The sequence below is a fragment of the Anguilla anguilla genome, chromosome 18 (genome assembly GCF_013347855.1).
Source record: "Anguilla anguilla isolate fAngAng1 chromosome 18, fAngAng1.pri, whole genome shotgun sequence".
NCBI classification, from domain to species: domain Eukaryota; kingdom Metazoa; phylum Chordata; class Actinopteri; order Anguilliformes; family Anguillidae; genus Anguilla; species Anguilla anguilla.
In genome coordinates, this window is record NC_049218.1 from 15,094,691 (window position 1) to 15,117,289 (window position 22,599).

Here is a 22,599-nt window from a genome sequence, read left to right on the forward strand (position 1 = left end):
TTATTTGCATATTGGATTCAATTCCCCTCGGTTTAATTGAATCTTTAATGTTCTCGTGCAGCGAGCCTAAACAAAATTGTGTAGCCTAGGCTATTTGAATCATTCAGTTCCCAAATTTAAGGCATAAAAAAATGCAACTTCAGTCACTTTTTTGTTCTTTCGGTTTATGCATTTTTAGTCGCACTGGATTTGTCACGGCATACGTTGCGCAACAAATAATTGATTGCAAAAAATTACAAATAATCATAACCGCACTATAATCCACGATTTGTAGGTGCTGGTTGTGGAAAGTGACTGAAAGTCTGATTTTCTCTGGGCACGTAAAGAATGAGGAAATATTTCGAGAAGTCTGCATTATACATTCCCCCAAAATATGTACTCGTTATTTTTAGCCTTGTGCTCATTAGTGGGCACAGCTGGGCCTGACCGGTTAAATAGAAGCAATTGTCGCGTACTGAACAAAGCAATTCGGTGTTTGTTTTGACCAATATTTCGAATGGAACTTCTGGTGAAAACTAAAGATGTTAATAACAATACACAAAAAATTCTATCAAAACAGATGCGTTAAAACACATAACATAACGTGTCGTTTTTTATCGTTAAAAACTACTTCGCAACACATATTAACACACAACTCCGTGTCTAGTTGAGGACAACACATTTGTTTTACTGTTTCGCTGTCAAATATCGATCAGTTTCAGTCCCATCCATTTTGACAGGTTGCAATTGAGTTTTGCGACTGGATTCAATTATGTATTCTTGCACATTTACCGTAAAGTAACGGAAAATTTTTCGCATAAATCAAAGTGTTTGCTGCAGTGCGGTTAGATTGAATCTATGGACTAATATTAATAGTAATCATTTTAATTATGCCCTGTTTGTGTCCGGACGCTCCGTTCACGAGCTATCATTCAGTATAACTTGTGGTGATATAGGATTTATGTGCAAATTGTTAAATAACTACTTCGCAACACCTCGTATTGTGTGACCTTCTCGTGGAATCCGATGGCGCGCCAGACAGCCAGCAGTCGTGTTCTATGCTGGAGCAAGAATACGCACAGGCTCCGCATTCAGTAGCCTACCTAGTTAGGCTTTGATATCTACCGCGCCCCATACACGGTTTCAGTAAAGATGACAGCTGCTATCATTTTGAGTCGTTCAAATGAACTTTGACAGGGCGGCACAGTGGTTTATGAACCCCAGGAAAATAACAAAAGTATAGGCCTACTTTTGAAAATATTCGCGTACATGGCATCGGTTCAGAAACTACATTTAAACCTCCATTTGAAATACACGGAGATAAAATAGAATATTAAAATGTGTTCCTCAACCACTTCTATTCACAGTCTAATTCACAGTCTTTTACACACCTTGTTCCGTCCAATAACACAATGTAGGCCTACTTTGTCTACAAAGCTGCGGCAACTGTGGTTGAGCAAAAATACTGGACTGGACTTTGGAGTGTACGTTAAGAAAATAAAAGTATGGGGATTGGAACCGGACCAATGTAGTATGTCGAGTGTAACGGTTGATTGGCAGCGCCTCGTTTAAAATAAATTCTCTAACATAGCCTAATATTATTAGGCCAAGATCGAATCTTGATTGTTGATTTCAGCTCTCGGAATCCTGGGAGCACTGTTTTCAATACAGCAGGAAGAAAAGCTGTAGGCTATCTTTCAAGCATCGCATGTTTTATTGCCCGTTAAAATACTAACTCATAGTTTTTGCAAGTTCATTATATTCTTTTTAAGAAGGTCCTTCATCTGATATCCGTCTGATCTTCTGCTACCTGGGGTACGGAGACGAAAGCCGTTGGAAGTCTACCAAACAGTCACCCTTTATCTTAACCCCCCACTTCACTGCCATTTCAGAATAGATTTATTCAAGCCAAATGCCCTTCTTTTTAGTAGTCTTTGAATTTAAACGAAACATCCCCTGCTTGTCTATACATCGTTTATCATACTCGTGTGAAGTAAAATTTTTGTAAAGAGCACAACGTTGCCTGTCAAGAGCTACGGTTCAAATGCTACTTTTTAGTGATTTTGGATGTACCGATAGCCTATTTTAAAACTTCAAAAGACAATGAATCCTTAAACTGAAGGCTACAAGACAAGTAAGCACGTTTCTGAGCAACCACTGACAAGGAATATGGATTCCGATGTCCTAAATAAATAAAACTATACAGATTTAACGTTTAGAGCACGTCGGTAAAATAATTTAGGCTACATAACATGTATTTCTACTGCACTGAATGATTCTGTAAAATGCTAGAATTATTCGCATTCATTTTAGAGTCGATTATTAGCCTGTATTTTCGGATTTTAAATTCACAGTACTTCGGGATAAGACACTGACTGCTCTGCAATTAACGATCCGTTTAAAAGCTTTTAATCAAGTTTACGCTAATATATCAAATTTAGACAAAGTTAGAAATATGATGACCTATACATTGATATAACGAATTACAAATGTAGGCAAGTGAACACGAAAAAGCTGGTAATTCGTCCTGTTTTAGTTTAGTCTATATCCTACAATTAATTATTGTTTCGTTTTGTCCATTTTCCTAGAATTTAAATTCCATCATTGACTGAATTGTCCAATTCTGACTTGGTTTTACAACTTAGATGGGCTAATTGCTTTTGTGGCGCATGGACTTCATTGTTAAGGCAAAACACTGCGATAATTATTCCAACAAAATGAGCCGTATTCATATTTCTGACGGACAATACAATTAGAACAAAAAATAGTCACGGTAAAAACCTCAAATAACGGCAAGCCTATTAGCCAATGAATTGTCAAAAGCATGTCGACGCATTTTAGTAGCTCATAAATATAAAATAAGTGTTTCTGTGCTTATTGAGTTCGGAACTTTAACACACACACACACACAAAAGAACTACTGTGTAAACTCGATAATGCTAGTAAAACGATATTATTCACTACATTTACATAATTATGATTGGTTGAATAATCGGAAGAATTATGAGTGGTTGTCACAATAAAGAACGTGGAACACGTTTTTGCTGTAATTATTAGTATGCAGTATATAGCCTATTATCTAAGGTAGGCCTACTGTTTAGTCCTTCCATGTTAATAACGTGCAACAATGAAAAGCCTAATTCAAATTAAAAAGGCAAAGGAATACTAGTAAAAGTATCGAGGTAAAATGAATGCTTGTACAGGCTGATATTCATTAGGCAATAGGCTACACGCTATAAACACCACGCACACAAAACCAAATTTGTTGGTAGTATCAAATTATATATTTTCTAACAAGAAAAACAACAATAGTACGCTAATAAAAATATTAATCTTAATACTAACACAAGGCTACTTACTACTACTACACGTTTGGTCGTTGATATTCCTTCAAATTGAAACTAAAAATGACACAACTGAGTCGAAACTGTGGGGCTACATTGAAAGTGATCTCCCAGATACATCCCAGTTATGCCACTTCTGCAGCATTTGAATTAGGCTACAATAGGCTAAGTAGGTATATTCCGGAGTAAAACGCTGATTTAACTCGGGTTTATTTGTGTATACAACATAGGCCTGCTCTATCATAATTCATTGAAAATTTTGACTTTGGACAGTTTACTATGTCTTATAGGTAACAAAACAAATGTAAATTCAAAAGATGTTAATTTAGATGATTGTTGATGTCAGTCCCTTTTAGTACCAATCTGAATACATAGGCTAATAGGCCCTATATGACAGAATTCGGAGCGGGAAAAGGGTCCAAGCAGCCAATTTTGTGTTGAAATAAATGCGTCTTTCTAACCGAAGATGTAGACCGATAAACAGTCTTTGAAAAAAAGCGCATCAGGCAAACCAATATCTTAGAACTAAGCGATTAAGTATTAATTTAACTGAAAAGGTAGCATTTAACTGGCAGAAATTCATTATAAATGTAACGTCTTGTGAATTATACGATATCCTATAGGATCCTATATCCTATCTGCACTGAAAGTAACAAATACTGTTATTCCATCTATAAACTTGCCCTATAAAATATATTTTTATGGTAAGCTTTAGAAGCTTTGGGCAAAAATTCCTTTAGCAATAAAATATAATTTCCTCTTGAAGTAACGAGCGAGATCAAGCAGTAGCGGACGATTAATTTTACAGAATCACAAACGGGTTAAATTCTCGTCCCGGCAGTATCCGGCTTAACATACCAGTAACAGACTATTTGAGAGCATTTTATCTGGAGCCAAGAAATCATTCGCTCAAGTCTGTTTTATTTATGAGCGAAGAAAAGGTTACGGTCTAGATGACTGTGCTTTATTTATTATGTGTGATATTGCAAAGAAAAAAATAATATTTTTAAATAATAGCTCTTGATTTACAAAGTGAGGGCAAAGTTGACCTGAGTTGACATTAAGTCTCCACGTGAGCCAACATGGCCAAGAAGCCCTCAAAAGCTGTCTCATCTTTTCCCCTTTAATTTATAAATGTCAACAATGTAGGCTACTTTTGATGCGTTATGCAGCAAACAGTCAACACCCAGATTTAGGAAATTCGTGGTCTAATACAAGAAAATACTATTCCAAAAATAGTTTATACAGTAAATCTGCTTCCAGAGGTTGTGCATATGGATACACTCATTTTATAGGGTTTATTCACAATTCTAAACATGAATATCACGTTATATCGTGCCGATTGTTCTTGAGCATAGCTGTCCCATGTTGCATTTGCCATAGGAAACAGTTCCAAACGCAAATAAGATTAAACGTACATTTTTGAAGGATATTCGTGTTATTTATACGCTTAGCCTACAACCTTTGAAAGCCTAACGTCGATTTTAGAGCTACATTGGAGTTACTTAGTGTATTCTCTTGCTTTACACGAAGAACCGATTAATGCCCATCCTAATGCCCTAATACCGGTCATTGTAAAGCCGGCAGAACATCTATAATATCCATCGCACACAAAAACAATTTAAAGTAGGCCTATATACACTAATACTAAAATAATATTTTGAAGACCCCAGAAAGTCAACTATCTCTTTAATCCGGACTCAAAGGAAGCCAATTCAATTTGGCGCATAGACTGCCACCTTGTGGAAGGCGTCATGTTAATAATCTAAGTATATCCAGTCGTTCTTCCATTTATTTTGCGGAAACCAGAGCATTAAAAATGCCATAGCAAGTCAACCAAATCCGTCCACTATAAGAGAAAGCGTGAGGGCCTTTTCAGAGGGCTCATTCTTGTGAAATGTTTATTAGCTGCACAGTAAATGCTTACATTGAATGTCATTCAACTTGCAGCAGAAAAAATATAAAATTTACCAGAAAAAATGTGAATAATTTTTTATCGCTGTACAATGGCAGTAATTAGAAGCCCACCAATAAATAGTGATTATTCATTAGTATTTATTAATCGCAGAAAAAATCTTAAGTATAGTCAATACAACAAAATACAACATTTACTTGCCTACCTAAGTATATTGTACATACAGTTTTCACTTTATAGAACATGTCTCCATTTGAGTTTAGCCAGCAAAATTGTCCCATATCTCTGCTGCTTATTTTCATCCTGTTTTTGCCAAGGTCAGCCTTTTGTTTGCTGGGGTTCTGTCCAGAGGACAGGAGAAGAGAGCTGTCCGTAGAAGTCAGGGTGCTGAAGGCTATCTACCAAGGGGATGCATTTTCTGCTGCCTGTTTCCTATGCAGAGCCGTCCCTTCCACTAAGCAGATAAGGCACTGCGCCTAGGGCCCCACCATCTCGCATAGGGCCCCGCCTTCTCGCCTTTCTTTGACATCAGAAGAGTCAGAAGGTGCAAATGTTTTGGAGGGACCCCCAAATTATTTTTTGTCTAGGGTCCCTCGAAGTCTTGGGACGGTTCTGTTCCTATGCAGCATCCAAGCAGGGACTCAGCACTGTGAGCGGTACAGCCAATGCAGCCACTGCTCCATGGATTGCACTTAATGAAGAGCTGAGTGGAGATGGGCAAGTCGGCTCCAAGCACAACTAGTGTGTCCAGCCACAGTTCAGTCCTGGTGGAGTTTCTCGCTAAATACCTGCGCAGAGGGCAAAAAACCAAATATTACTGGGTGTGTCTTTGATAGAGCTGTGCGGAAGTACTTTGGGACCATGGGACTTCTGGCTTGCATTGGTGGTGCATTTCTCCAAAGCTGAGAGGTGGCTCCAGGTGGCATCTCAGCACTGCTGCTGGGGCTGTCTGCATTCTTTTGCAGGTTTAACATCAGCATGCTGGTCTTTGGTCCCGTGGGGTTGCGAGTTCTTAGAATGTACTAAGGAGCAAGTATGCTGAAAAAATTAATCGGTCATAAACCATGGAACATGGTAGCACAACCTGGTGAAGGGAGAGCTGAGCATCATCCAGTGTGATCTAGAGCTCAGGACCAAGACAATGGAAAATGCCCTGATGCTGCTGGCCTCAGACACCATGTTTGAGTTCAATGTCATGTTAGTAATGTAGAGTGGATACACCCTGATCCCTGTATAAGGACAAGTGGTCCAGCATCGTTGAGATTATATTTTTATTATTAATAAAGTATTAATACATTAAAACATAAATGTATTACCATCATAAATAGTAGAAATATGAAAGACTAGGCTACATATGTAAAATTATGTGAATAATGTATGAATGGTGAATATGGCATATAGCCTAATGGTGACAATATAACAACACATAATAAGTATATGTTGGCCGTACATAAGCCATGGATATTGCTGCAGAAAATAACTTTCCACAAGCTAGGGTTTGAATCTGTTTGTGGAATTCCACATTATTAAAATGTGGAATCAAACGCGCTGAAATTGCTAGCCAGCATATAATATAATTAGGAATAGTAGGCTACACAATTAAGCTTAGCTTTATACATAGTCACCGGACAAGTTAACTGTGTTAATTGCATATTATTTGGCTTACTAGCTAAATAGCAGTGTAACGGAGCGAACCATCCATTCATTCAAGACACTATTTAAAAATAAAAGATCGGGTTTTAACTTTGCATCTGCTTTTGGTAGCGGTTGTTTGGTGCGAGTAGCCTACGCTGTTTTCATAAATGTAGTAGTGCGCACCATTTACGTTTGCCGGTTTGTCAACTCAAACACATTCGCTACTGTAGCCTACATCTGTTCACCACCATAATGTACTACAAATAACTTAAACATACACATCTGGTTTCAAACATTAAATATATTTACTTTAGTATACCGTGTTCAATAAAGGCAATGTTAGGAGTTGCTACCAACCGTTGTTTGTTGTATTCGTTCCGTGTTCAAACTGGAATGACGTAATCCGATTCAATTTTATTGGAAGCGCTGGACAAGAAAAAATGGCTATTTTAGTCAGGGGGAGACCATAGAGTGTATTCAGTAATATTTTATCGTACACCGGTGTTCAAATTACGGCGGGGATTGGGGAGGTCTGACCCCCCTAATTAAGACTTGGACTCCCCCAAAATAGGTAAAAACAACAGGTCGGGGGGTCGAAACATTTATATATTCTTCTTACCTGTAATCCTAAATATTACAATATAGTTCCCATCAGTCGCGTCACTAGACACCAACCCTAGTGACGCCACTGATGGGAAATATATCGTAGGCTAATATTTACGATTACAGCCTGCTGCTGGCTCGGGAGAGCTCGGGAGAGGGGAAAGCCGCTTCTTTTCACCGCAATAATAGTGTTTTGAGTCCTTAAAAAAAAAAAAATCCTGAAATCATAAAAATACCAGAAGTAGGAGAGCTGGTCATCTAGGGCAAGCCCTAGGCTTTTTGCAGTGGAATAGCAGAGGTTAGGTTGGCGGTACTGTGTCATGTCCACGCATGCATTTATGGCCTTACAATCTGTTCTCAGGTGTTTACTACTCTACTGTTCTGTCTATTGCATATACTGTGCAAACAGTGTTGAGATTGCAACTAAGCAGTGTATTTCCAGGGACTCATTTGAGACTTTATTGCATACATATGTTAAACACCTCTTCATGATGGGATATTATTGTGAGCTGCAAAACAAGGCTTGGAGAGCCTCATGTGGCCCACCAGCCGTGTAATTACTATCAGGCCCTTGGTTGGATTGAAAATGGAAAAGAATTCCATTGACTCAAATTCAAAACAGAATACTTCTGTATCATTTCATTTGGGCACGAATCCAACTAATTGCCATGTTCTGCACCCCTACCCCCTTGGACTCCCGATATCTGTCGACTCAGCATCGACAGATATCGGGATGATCCAAGGCATATTTCCAGAGTAGCAAATGCAGTACGTAGGAGCTACTCTGCTTTGAGAACCAATCTTCCTGGAGAGAAAAAATCCACAGTTTTCAATATGATGCCTCCAGAGGGAGTCTGTCAGCTTCCAGTGCATTTCCTTTTGTGTTCCACTGTTGATTGTTTTATCTACAGTTAGAGCTAAGTGCTTAATCTAATTTAACACTATGCTTATATTTAAAAAAATAAGGGACTGTACAGCTGAATGAAGAAGGAAAACTTTGGACTATAACATTTTCCACCAACAGCTATTTCCTTTCTCCACCATCCATGAAGATCCATTATTTGTTTGCACAAAACCCACAGCTCTGTGTTTTTAAGAAATATGTTTTCTGCTCACAAATTGCCAATTGCAAAAGATGTCACTGTCTTCTGACTGAGAGCTACCTGACAGATATAGGCTTACTGCTCACAGACATCAAATGAGGTGACGACAGCAATATGATACCATTGGTCACCTGGTTGGACAGTGGCAACATTTTTCACATTCTGTTCTTGAACCAAATTTTACATGTATTTTACAAGTTTTTTTTTGTTTTTAAAAAACTCCATACGATTTCAAAAATGAAAGCCTTATCAGGAAACAAAAGTCTAAAACATTAAAAAAATAATACCAGTAGCTTTTTCAACTTAACATTGAGTAGTGACAAAACATTAAAAATCTGAAATTTGTAAACGTTTGGGGATAATGAGAATATTAAAAGACTGCTTATGGGTACAATATTTTTGTAACAGTATCAGAGTGCTGTGCTATACTTTTCAAGAATGCCAAGGACCAAGTAATGCAGGCTTGTTTTAATGCTTTCAGAACTGCCAAGAGGCCATTCGTTTCCATGTGCTTCAGGTTGCTGGTGTGCAGAGTTACACCAGTGATAGGCGCTGTGATACTGGAACCCCCAATCTGCTTATGGTGGTCAGGAAGGGCCTCTCGGTCCTAACATTGCACTCAGGCTACAGAAAGCAAAAACAGCTTCTTCTAGTACAAAGTGCTGACTGTCTGTACTGAGAACACACACTGGGAATAGGCGGAAGGAAGGAGGAACAGCTGGTGTACTCCCACATTTGGCTCCAGCCTCCTTAGCACGCAAGCCCACACACACACATACAGTCTTATTGCAATATGTGCAGCACTCGATGCATACATGCAACACGTACACAAACCAGAAATGAAAGGTTAAACAAAGGAGCAATTGTTTCATATCTTTGCATCTTTTCATATTGTGTTTAGAGATAAAGCTTTGAGATTTATAGGTTTGCATTTAAAGTATTTTTCAGAGAGAAACTGACATAATACTAAACTATTGGGCAATGCAGTACACATTTCCCAGTAGAAGGCTCAAATTAATTCATGCTTATATATTTTGTTTCCGTTCTACTTGAGAATTCTGTTATTTTTATTTCTCTTCACCCTTCATGTTTACAGAGTGGGTACAGCCTGTAAGATACTTAGGCCACCCAACTGCGTTGTCCACCACTCAATGAATATACCATTGTGCAGTAATACAATCACAACCTGCAAAAAAATAAACAAATATGTAAATAAGGGATCAGTTAAATAGAACCTCTGATATATAAAGGTATCAAGAAATGTTTGCACTTCATGTTTCTGACTCAATACTTGTATTTTTGCATCAGTAATAATATAGCGCTTGATCATATGATGGCCTTTAACCACAGAAATTACACAGCCTCATTCTGTCAGGTACAGCTACATTTTCCAGGTTACTTTTGTTACAAGATTAGCTACTCCACTGCCACCTAAAATTAACAAAATTACTTCACTAACAAAGAGTGTTTTTGTATCTAATGTATCACATGTGGGTGGAAGCAAAACAGAGAAACTGGTTGGAGATAGGAGTGGCCAGTGTAGTTCTCACCACTGTAGGTGACGGCCAGCCCAAGCATGTACTCCCCCTGTGAGTGACCAGTTTCTGCTTACCTTTATGGAAGTAACTTCTGAAGATTTTTTTAAGGTTGTAATCATCAAAAAGCAAAACAAAATAAACTTGGCCAAGCCACAATAGGCCAGCCGCAAACTGTCAAGGGCAGTCAATCTCAAGAATGTTTGCCACCAAGCAGTATTTGAGGCAACCAGGCAACCAGGAGGTAAGAGCACTCAAAATGGGCCTTATATACCCTCTCCTCAGTCACCTGACTGCTCACAAAATGGCTTCTTCCCATGACTTCAAAATGGGAGGCTGCACCACCTCACAAGCCAGCAACAGGGAAGGATAGGATAGAAAAGGAAGGTTGAAGTGTGTGTCTACGAATATACCCTTCTATCTTAACACTCAAAACCCAATTTATTCCTGGGTCATATGACTTCCAGCCTCACATGACTTCCTGCCTTCTCCCACTGAGCTTCTACTGGCAGCCTCCTGTGAATGGCAGGGGCATTTTCAAGAAGCTGACTGGCTTGCAGAGGGAAAGCAAACAGGGCCACTCAAACTGACAAGGTTCTGAATGTTAATTTAAATTCTTTCACTCAATAAATACAACCAAACTGTGTCCATTTATAATTTATTTTTCCGCTTAATTTATTCCACATTACTTACAAACTTAAAATGGAATGAGATTGTATTAGGCATAGACATTCAACACATGAACAAATCTGAAACAAAGTCTTCACAAACACAGCAAGGTGCATAATGACACAGGAAGGTGACAGTTAAAAATTAATCAGTCAGTGTATAGTATAGTCAGTGGCCATAAAAATAATTTTTCAGTGTTCATGCATTAAGACATGGTGACACAGGAACCTTTTGTGCGTCAAAAACCAGAGCAAGTTTATGACATTCAGACAGTGGGAAATGGGTTTAAATGATCCTACTCAAACTTCACAAAACACATCTTGAGATAACTTCAAGTCTTTGTGGATAAAACAATGGTTTCAAGTAATTATGGGTAAGACTAATATTTCAATAGAATGCCCACTGTGTAAAGTGCATATTGTAATAATTTGTACAGCTTTCTACTGTCTGACAACTATAAGATGACACATATTCCTATCTTCATGATTACAAGGTTAAGCAATTAAAGTCATAGGAGGCATAAGACTTGTATGTGGTACATACTGAAAATCTGATCTCTTTTAAATGTCCAAGCATTAAACAACCCCCATTTGTCCAGTTGGTATTGACAAATGGTATGCAGTTTTCATGTCAGCTTAGGTAGCCTTCAATTGTGCATGGTGTATTTGCAGACTAATTAGCTGGCCTCAGTTTGTATATGCAGTTTTAATGTCATGTTGCTAAGACAGATAATCCATTAAGGAAAGAAAGGAAAACCAATATTAAAGGCTAAAATGGAGGACCATATGCTCAGAAATGAGTACATGTTAAACACACGTCTGCTTGTTTTCAGATCTACCAGTCCAGCAACACCCAAACTGCAAAAATGATTGAGTATGTGGTTCTGTGGAAAAAATCACCTAGTGAAAGGAATACCATGATGTAAGTGCTCACCTTATGACAACAAACTACAGGCCATTATATTGCTCACACAAGTACAAATACTCCACAGGAAGAAGAAGATATACTAATTTTGTTTTGAACTACTACGCATCTAAATTATCCCAGCAGCATGTGCTGGTTGTGCCGGAGGGGTGAGACGACTCGGGAGATGAAAGGCCTAGCAGCGCCCCCTGCTGCATGCCATGCTCAACTGCTGCTCGGATGGAGATGTTGGGTTCGATGGGCGGGCCCTTACTGGACCTGTGTCACAGCCTCATGGATGGACTCCGCAACATAGTCGATATTCTTGGTGGTCACACCACACATGTTGATACGACCGCTAGCCATCAGGTAGACGTGCTTCTCCTTCACAAGATATTCCACCTGTTTGGCTGCAGATCAGAGAGAGTAAGAGTAATGAGAATGGGGAGACCATACAGGTGCAAATGCAGTGGCTAAGCTATAGTAGAGCTACCAGAATGTGGTATGACTGGAGCCGTTTGCTGGGTGTAGCGACAGCATTGTGGTATGGTTGGAGCCATTGGCCTGTTTGCAGGAAGTAGCTATGAGCACTGTGGTATGGCTGAAGTAGTTTGCAGGATGCAGCAATAACATTGTGGTAAGGCTGGAGCCGTTGTCCTGTTTGCAGGGTGTAGCTACAAGCATTGTGGTTGAGCTGTAGAAGACAGCTGCGGAGCCATGGTGACGTACGGTTGAGGCCGGTGAAGCTGAACATGCCGATCTGTTGGGTGATGTGCTCCCAGGTGCCAGGCGTGCCAAGGGCCTGAAGTTTGGCCTTCAGCTGAGCTCTCATGAGCAGGACCCTGTCCGCCATCGTCTTCACATTGTCCTTCCTGCAGAGAGACGGATGAAAAAACTAAATGCAACCTAACTGAAGACATAGCATCTAAAGAATAAACAAAGACAAAAGTGAGAAGAGCAGAACACCATAGTTACTTGTAGCAATTACTAATCACCCTACCTTGTTAAAACTCAAACATACCAGCCAGTTTTACCTGTCCATGGATTACATGTGAGTGAATAGCTGACCAGCTAACTAGCTGCTTGGCCCAGACAGGTCGGTAACACATTTTGGCATTCAAAAAAAAAAAAAAAAAAAAAAAAAAAAAAAACCCTGAACATAAAAGTCACCTCTCTGCTCTCTGCTTTCTGATTAGATTTCATTTTTTACAATGCCCACTGGCTGAATATTCCTCTGACTGGATACATCTGAATTTGATGCACTGAATCAGATTACAGTGTGATAAGCCAAGAATGCCACTTCCATAAAATATTTTTTATATATCTTTTACTTTCACACGAACGTTTCGGGCAAAATGCCCTTCTTCAGCGTGTCAAAAGTAGCAAACTGAATTGTATGTCATCAATCAAATATCATTCACCTGGCACAACAGGTTAGATGACAGGTTAGCAGTACACAATAGGGCCAATTGCGTGCAAGAAACCAGCAATAAACAAAACAAGCCTCATTAAGGCTTTTTGGCATTGATTTATCATATAATGAATCCAAAAGGCTTCTCTCTCGATTACTGCCTCTATATGGCATCCTAATAGCTTCAATGCCCATGTATTTAAGTTCACTCAAATTATGTTTAACCTAGGATTGAGCTGAACTACTAGAGGGAATACAGACCACTCTTCAAAGAGCTCGGGGGTATTGAGGGTGATGGCGACTAGGCGGGCCCCCTGGGACGGGGGGTTGGACCAAGTTGTCCGCACGATCTTCTCCATCTGGGACAAGATCCGGGTCAGGTTGTCATTGTCCTTGGCAACAACGGTGAGGTTCCCCACCCTCTCATCTGTGGAGAGAGAACATTCTGTCTCACATGCGAAGGCCAAAGATGGGATGTTCTCCTCTGATTAATTGGTTTTCAATTATATAAATGTGTCCAGGGCAACTAGAGCTGACCCATTCTTATCCAAAATTTTGATTTATTAAAATGAATGTTCAAAAATATAATTTTGTCATATATATACACTGGAAATATCACCTACTCAATATTTCCAAATGTTATCACTTATCACTCAATGATACTTTTTCCACTGGAGAATAACCAATCAGGTTTTGAATTTCAAAAACATTACCATCAGGTTCTACAGATGTCGATGATGATTATGATGTATGAATAGCTAGCGCACTACTGTACCAATTTACCAGAATCTGAAGCAATTCAGGTAATTAAGGGTACAACAGCAGTGTCCTACTGAGATTCAAACCTGTAACATTCAGGCCAGTTTGTTCTTATAGAATTCTAATGTGTGATCACTTTTACTGAAGTTAAAATACATAATCTAGACTTTAAGTCAACTTTATTTATAAAACACATTTTAAAACAATGGCCATTGACCAAAGTGCTGCCAAACTTCAAAAAGTGCAGTCAAACATTTCACAAAGACAATGCACCACTATACAGAGGATCGGAGCCAGGCACAAAGGCCAAGGAGAAAAGATGGGCTTTTAACCAAGAATTCAAAGTGTCAACAGAGGGGGAAGACCTATTCCACAGCCTTGAGGCAGCAACAGCACTGGCATGATCCAAGCCCGTGGGACAGACAAAAACAACAAAAAGCATTTGAATTATGACGCGTCTAGTTAAAAAAAATTTTTTTTAAATGTTTACTTCAGGTTACAAGCTATACTATTGTCATTCCATTAACGACAGCTGCATACTTGGAGCACCAAATACACGGTACCTACGTCTGTAAATTTCAGAAAAGCCTATTATTATGATAATAAAATGCATGGACTGCAGCTCTCAGCTACTCACTGTACAGGCCGAAGTTCTTGGAGAAGGACTGGGCGCAGAAGAGCTCAAAGCCCAGGGACACAAAGTAGCGCACAGCCCAGGCATCCTTCTCCAGGCTCCCGGAGGCAAAGCCCTGATAGGCCGAGTCGAAAAAGACAAAGAGCTTCCTCCGCTAGAGAGAAAGAGATACAGATGGAGACACATAGAAAGAAACAGAAAGAGACAGAAATGACCAAACCCATTACCTGAAAGCAGACATAGGGAAAAGTCAAGTATTTCAGGATAATACAAAGCTATTTCTGAACCTCAACTTCAAAACAAAACCTCAGTATTAAATTCAGGATCAATGGAACAAGCTGACCATTGAATCAACAAGGCTTTTAATGTTAGTCAATTATTTGACTAAGTCTGTGCTGATGCGAACAGAGTGTCCAAGCCAAGAAAAACTATCCCCCGTTCATAAATGATAAAAATACAATTCAGCATTTTAAAACTTACTTTACCTAGATTTAGCAGACTCTCTTATCCAGAACGACTGACAATACATACACAAAGCAAAGTTTCAATATGACAATAAAAAACGATGGTACATATGAAGTGCTAAATCAAGAAGTGGCCATTGTATTTTTAATGGTACTGGCTACTCCTTGATTTATATCATAAATGTGTGACAGGGTTGAACACCAAATTCCAGACACAGTGGATTTTTTCCCCCAGTATAATTTCACTAAATCTGTGCTGATGTATACAGACGGGTCTTCATCAGAGCTCACATCCAGACATAATCTGCAGCCTCCCCAAACAATCATCCCCGATGATGTCATCCTTATCATCTCTTACCTTCATAACATCCGCGATCTGCATCCACTCCCCCTGGGTGGGGTCAGTGCCTGTCGGGTTGTGTGCGCAGGCATGGAGTACGAAGATGGAATGTTCAGGAGCGCTCTGGGTAAGAAGGAAAAAAAACAAAATGGATGTGGTCAAATTAACTGCACGGTCAGAGAAAAGTGATTGGTTCAAAAATGGCTCTGGCCAATAAAGGTTGCCAGGGCATGAGATTGGGCTGCCTCACCTCAAGGTCTCCCAGGAAACCAGCCAGATCCAGCCCACGATTCTCTGCATCCCAGTACTTGTATGGGCGGACGTCCTTGAACCCGGCATCAGCAAAAACAGCGTTGTGATTTTCTGGAAACCATATGGACACAGTGCACAAATGGAACAGTGTTGGGTCTTGCATACATCATCCACACGGTACAGCTGGAATGCATAATGGTTCATTACTTGTGGCATCACCAAATGTGGCTTTCATCTTATTTCTCTCCATAGGACCACTGCAGCTGAAGGGTGTGCACTCCCATACACTCACCTGCAAAGCACTGCATAGTCTCCACTCTACAAGCCACACAGTACTACACAAATTCTATGACTCATTCCATTTGAGGGTCACTGGTCTGAGCACAGCATAACAAAAACAAGTCAGTGCACTGCTTCATTGGAGCGCTTTCAGAAGTCAGGAACCTGAGGGCAGTCCAGTCTGAACATCACCCAGGACTTTGAATCCAAATGAACAACAACTGGCAATCGTGTTAGCATTAGCAGCCAACAAGAATTTTCTGTGCTTTTTGAAATGTGCAGGGCCTCTCTCACCCCAGGTTGGTGCGGAGACATAGACCGGTGTGGACGTGTTATTGATGCCGTTGTACCAGCGGCGCAGAAACTCAGCCCCAATCTTTAGAGCTCCAGTCCCACCCAGACACTGCACACCTCCAACCTGCATGGGGGGGAGGAGAGGGATAGACTTCAGCTCATGCGAGTAGCTGAGACCGTTTCACATTGTGTTGAAGGACACAACGAATTGTGCAACTCTGCAAACAATATGGCCCTCTTTTTCTGTCCACTAACAAAAAATATCAATCCTATATATCAGACAGAGGTCCTCCTTGATTACCGACACAGATATAGTCCAAAAATGCAAATATTAGCCTACTATATTGGTCGTCCATTCGTCTACCATTGAATTACTACTTAACTTATATGGGTCCATGAAATTAAGTTTCTGTCTTCAGGTAGAAAGGTATGAATCAGATATGAATCACCAGGAAAATAATATAGTTTTACTTGTGTCCAAAAAATCACCAATAAAGTTTTACAGTCTCATGGAACAACGCTCGCTGCTATATAACTGCTGGTTTATTTAAAACTTAGTTGTATGCCATAGTATTTTCCTTCAGAACCAAAACTGTTACCAGCCCAAGTCCCCATTTACAGGATCAACGGGAAAAGGCGTACCCTGTTTTGCTGGATGGCTGGGCTGTCGTCTCCTAGGGCAATCTTGGAGGCGCTGGAGCGGAATTCTGGGAGTCCCAGGATTGGCAGATACTCATGGTTCAGGGTGTGGTCCTCCACAATAATCCTCTCCACCTTCTTCACCACTGGCAACACCCACGGCTGGCTGTCATCTGTCCTGTAGGCTGATAAGGAAAGGGAACAGAAGCCTCAAATGTGAACAGATGATGTGTTTGTGTGAACACACCTTGAAAGACATCCACCACACCAAAATAAGGTTTACTGTATTAAAACAATTGTCTCTTAAAAAATTAAAAACGGAGTCAGACCAAAAACTTCCAGAATATGCAGCCTAACCCAAAACTCCATAATTATTAAATATCTCCTAGTGTGTGTATTCAACATTGCCTTTCACAATAGGCAAACTATGCCATGACAAACTGTCAGATGACCTCAATGTCTGGAACAAACAACTTTTAACAGGACAGGATTAGGCCCAAACTGCAATGGTCGATCAGACAGAATGCGTGTAAGCCAAATCATAAGCCAGGAGTAAACCATTCATTTTCAATCGGCAGTTAACTGGAACTCCTATATTGGTCAAAAGGAGGATTATGTGCTTACCAGGGAGTAAAGGGACTGTACAAGGGAGATGGGGGAAGGGTCTGAGAACAAACTCCGCTCAGCACCGGAAGCATTTTTTAGATTTTACATCTGGACAACCACAACCCATTCGTAGATGGACACCCACATGAGCAGAACCTTATCCTCCAGCTGCACCAGGTTTATGTAGTCCCTTCGGCCTTATTTTTAGTCACATGTGACAAATCCTAATCCCACGGTACTGGGACCTTCAGATGGCAAGCTGCTCCAAAGGTCCCGTTACAGCGCACTGCAGCACTGAGGGACCGCGCACGAACAAAACGATATATTGATAAGGCTCATTGCGGCACGGTTTCAGGAAACAAATCTGCAGCATGCGCACGTGCCAGAAATCAGCTGGCAATCCTTGAATGTTCAAAGCGACACAGACAAGTGGTCAAGTGTGTGAATATTTACCTTAGGCCTGACGGCACTGCACAACCTACGAAGGCCCTGTGCTGAACCCCACTGACGTGATCAGGTTGTGAGTACACACTGTCCAAACCTTCTGACCAGTGATTAAATAAAGCAGCTAAATGTTTTTTTTTTTTTTTTAATCATTTCCTTATCTATAGTAGTGCTGATAAAGTGAGAACTGCTATCTGGCCAGTTAAGTCAATGGAGGTGTCTTTCTGTAGCTGCTCCTGATTGGAGGAAAGGGAGGTGTGGATATTACTTCATAGAATGATCCGTTTTTTAATCATAGACTATTTATAGACACGATCCTCAAATGTGCATCTACAATGCTCACACCTAAAGTTAAGGTGAACAAATTTATGGGTACAAAAATAATATCCTTTTGAGTCCCATCAAAAAATAACATTCCAGTGTTTGTAAATCTGCATAAACCAAAGTTGGATCCACAGCTTAACAGCTGGCATGAAATTGCCAAACCATCAATGGGCTAACAGTGCACGCTGCAGATGAGTTGGCATACCAGCGTCAAGCTAATGTAGATTTGTGGCCAAAATGACTTATTTAGGCCCAACATCATTTGCCAGCATTGGGCCAAACAAAGTGTTGACGTCTAGCCAACTTGGCCCGACATACGCTTTGGTATGCCAGCAATGGTATAACCCAAAACACAACTTCAAGCCATGCAGTTATTTCCTTGCATATATCCAAAAACATGCTGGTCTTCCCAAATGAACAATGTAGTCAAAGTAATCTTGCTTTGCAACTTGATAAATTAGCGAATGTAGCATCTGATCTATTTATTAAGATTTTTTTCCCCCGTTATGGCCTGCTTTACTGCCACTGACAACTTATTTGGTCCTCATGTTGAGCGACAACAGCAACAGACTCCAAATACAAATTCCACACCGAATATCAACTCTAGATCTTTTGTTAGCTTTCTTGTGTATTAAATAATGAACCAACAACACACCGTTGGCCAAGAAACAGCTGAGCAGCCAACAGTCCAATTAATTTTGGTCCCCCAAAGTAGGGGGACGGTGTATAAAAAGGGCTGCATTTCCCACATGATTCACCCCATCTGGATGTAAATATCCTCACGTTAAAGCCGTCTGAACTTTAACCTCACATTAACTGTTTAAATGCAAGTACAATGTGCTGGACTATAGAGCCAAAACAACTAACATTTTGTCCAAATATGCAAGAACTGCTACTAATTTTGGCTACTAAACAAAGTGGGCTGAGGCATATCCGATAGAATATCGTATTGTGCTACATCCTGAGCTTGATATTTCCTGGGGGTCACTGACTGAGGAGGGAATTCAAGAATGAGGTGTCACCAGGTGTTTTCAAAAAATTTCCCAATATAAACATCTTTGCCTGTGCAGACAGTTTCACTCACCAAAAACATGGCTCATGAGGCTCATGTCACTCAGTTTTCTGATGTACTAACTATGACCATCATCCATTACATTCAGCTGATTATCGCTCTCTGCCAAAAGCTTGACATTGAAAGGTGTTTTTGTGCACCATCCACAGACTAATGCCCCATCCTCCCCTTCTGCCACCAAAATCTGCAGTCTTATCTGCAAGTAATTCAGTTGCCTCCTTGCCTTTACCAGCTTCCCCCACAGATTTTAGAGAGTGATGCTGGGGTGTATTTTATCATATGAAGATAATACTTGAATAACCAGTTTTGATTATTAAGGCTGTGGTTATTAATAAGTCTGTGAGGGACGAGTGTTTTTATTTTATTTTTTATTTAGGTTTCTAAACACATATTTGGCAAAGCCGGTATGCAGTAACAGCACAGACTTTTTCCAAAGAATGAATTTTGCCATAAAGCCAAATTGCTGCGGTAACAGGATCTGTCCAATGTAAACAAAAAACGTAAACGTGTCACAGTGTTAAATTACATGTAAACATATAATCATTAATGCAGGTTACAATATCTATCATGAGATGCAATGAGATTTTTATTAGCGAATTAAACTGCATACATAATTTAACTGCTAGCTACGGTTACCTCAAACCACAACATCACTCATTGCTAAGATGCATCCCTAAAAACAATACGTATTGGCTATTAACAAAACAAAAATCATCCTATTCATTCTACAAATCACCTAAGGTAGAAATCAGCTATCAAGCTAATCGCTGGTTTGTGCTTGCTCCTACAAAATAAGCTGCTACCAGTAGTCTATGATAGCTACCAATATTCACTCGTCTTACCTCCCACTCCAAGGTTCACCTTGTTTGGGTCCTTATCCTCTCTGAAATCTGCAGTCAATTTAAAGACTGCCACCGGTACGGCTTGTGGAACCTCGGTGAACACTGACATGATCGAATGTAGCTAGTTAGCTTCTAAGATGTGCTGAGAGCGAACAGTAGTGACAGCCAGCCGATTTCAGGATGCCGAAGAAGAGGGGTTTGTCACCTTGAACTCGTACTGAATCCAAATGTCAGCTGAGCTCTCTATACCACTAGCGGACTCTGCCCTAGCGCACTTAGGTTACGTACCGTAACGTTGACTTTACTGATCAGCGTCATTACGTCATTTCTGCAAGGGGGCAGGGCTGCGAGGGTACACAATGCGCTGAAGTGATGGGACTTCGGACCTCATATATTTTTTCTCAAAATTTAATTAATTCCAACGTCTGTTCCTCCGTCAGGTTTAACAACACACACCAAAACAAAAGCTGCTTGTTAAACTGATATGAACACACGTGTGACAGACATGTGATGATCCTCTCTGGGAAGAGGATGAAACCATCAGGGGCTTTTATCACAAAGCAGGATTACTGAGTTAGCGAGATAACTGCACTAATTTGTCTCTCTTTTTTTGGCATTTATGTTGTTACATCTTTTCTATGATTCCATGAAGTCTTTAAAAAAGCTGCTTTGACATTGCATACCAGAAAGTAATCACCATTCCATCGGCCCAATTCTGGTACATGGAGTCAAGCCATATTTTATTTGAATCTCGACCCTGCTCCACGCCAAATTCATCGGCCCAGATGTGGCACCCCGTACATTGGCCACAGCTGCCTTTGATCGGCCAGACTCGGCCCTTCAGTAATACAAGAGATGGGCCAGCACTTGCCCTATTCCAGTAATATTCCCAACCAGGTGCATGCATGCATATATAAAGTATTTATTTGCTTTAAAAAATATGTCAAATGTACACTACATAGGCCATATGTGTGTACATGTGTAAACACATCTTTTTAGCTGTAGGAGACTGGTAGAAATGAATCAAATACTTAAACATTTCCTCCTTTTGTTTTGTGTATGTGACAGAACTAATGTCAATGAAAAAGTAAATTAAAGTATCACATATGATAAAGAATGGGCTCAATACAAGTCACTGGTTTTTTGATTATGTTTTTTATTTTCTAAAAACATGTTCCCAAGGCTTATCAAGTAGATATTGAATAAAATAACCCTTTCATGTGTAGTACATAGTATTTTGTGTACAGTTGGTGAGGGGTATAACAAACATTAATTCAAACATATTTATAGCTGTTAGAAACAGTAATTTGGCAATTTTGGTACAAATACATTTGAAAAAACACAGAACTGAACAGATATCAACTATTTAACATTTGTTGGAGGAGATAAGAAAACAAGCCAAAATATAGGGAATACTAGTAACTATTACCCAGGCTTTCTACTATCGTTGTGTTTGGAACATTAGGGACCATGCATCCTTACATCTTCTGGAAATCTTTCCATCCACCATCCCTGTCAGGTGCCAACGGTAGCTATTGTGTGGTAATTGGGTGATATTGGGTGATATTCTTTCAGTTTTGGCCAATGGTTTCATTTGGCCTGGTCAGTTTTACATTTAATGTTTCTGATGCTCAGCCAGCTTTGCAATGGCTGTTATAAGGACATTTTGGGGTTCCAAAGCAGAAAATACACATCAAATAATTCCAAAGCAGCTTTAACAATGATATGTTTCCCAAGAATATACATATGAACAGATTTTTATGGTGTTCGTTCACAAGCATATAAATATATCAGTTTTCAAGAAAACCCCAAAGTGACCTTTCCCTTTCACCTCCCTGGTTAACTCCATCACGACTGTACCAATTTGAAAGAAACATTTCATTTGAGCCAGGTTGGTCTAGAGGATGTCTATGATTTAAGGGGCTGGACATTGTTCTTTTTTTAACGCTTTCCCCCATTTGGAAAGGCCAATCAAAACAGCAGTCCGAGGAAGATACTTGATGTGCAGCTTTAGCGAGCAGATCACATGCACTCAGTCTGCCAGCAGAGGTCACTAGAAAGCAAATAAGACATGGATCCCAACTTACTGAACCCTCCATAACCCAGGGAGATGACAAAGCCAATTCTGCACAGTGCATGTGTAGTCTGCAGCTGCATCTCCTTTCATTTTCTAAAAGAATCTGATGAATTAAATAATTTAGAGCTGAGAGACAGGCGCTCGTTGTGCACCTCAGGTGTAAAATCCTCCTTCGGCTGGGCGTTTTGGTAGTGCCACGAGGCCCCGTAGGGCCTGTGATGAAACTCATGTCTGATTTCCTACAATTCATCAAATTAACTCTGCACTCACTCCTCATTGTAGATCAGAGAGTCAGTGGACTGCTTAGAAATGCACAAACAGACAGGATTCCATGGCAGATCTTTCAGGGCACCTTGTTTTTCAGCCCCTACATTCCTGGTGCTGAGTGATCTAGGTCTGAATTGCATGTATGCGATTTGCTGTCTACACACGGTGTCATCGACTCCATACAAGGAACTCATCACAGCTACAAAGGG

The 22,599-nt window shown here is 40.1% G+C and overlaps 1 protein-coding gene across 1 annotated transcript; it reads right to left on the reverse strand.

The window, feature by feature from the left end:
• Positions 1-10,756: 10,756 nt before the first annotated feature.
• got1 (glutamic-oxaloacetic transaminase 1, soluble) lies at positions 10,757-20,338 on the reverse strand. Its single transcript, XM_035401112.1, has 9 exons — positions 20,047-20,338; positions 16,762-16,943; positions 16,120-16,243; positions 15,545-15,657; positions 15,313-15,417; positions 14,494-14,644; positions 13,359-13,524; positions 12,416-12,558; positions 10,757-12,096 (listed from the first exon to the last, which is right to left on the reverse strand). Exons 1-9 carry the CDS (start codon positions 20,153-20,155, stop codon positions 11,957-11,959), a joined length of 1,233 nt encoding a protein of 410 aa, XP_035257003.1. The 5' UTR covers positions 20,156-20,338; the 3' UTR covers positions 10,757-11,956.
• Between the last annotated feature and the right edge of the window lie 2,261 nt (positions 20,339-22,599).

Excerpts from the sequence above, each read along its gene's own strand:
- got1 (XM_035401112.1), bottom strand. The coding sequence starts at position 20,155 with ATGTCAGTGTTCACCGAGGTTCCACAAGCCGTACCGGTGGCAGTCTTT. Across the intron at positions 15,418-15,544 it reads GTTTCCTGGGAGACCTTGAG|AGCGCTCCTGAACATTCCAT; the intron begins GTGAGGCAGCCC and ends CTTCTTACCCAG. Across the intron at positions 13,525-14,493 it reads CAAGAACTTCGGCCTGTACA|ATGAGAGGGTGGGGAACCTC; the intron begins GTGAGTAGCTGA and ends CTCTCTCCACAG.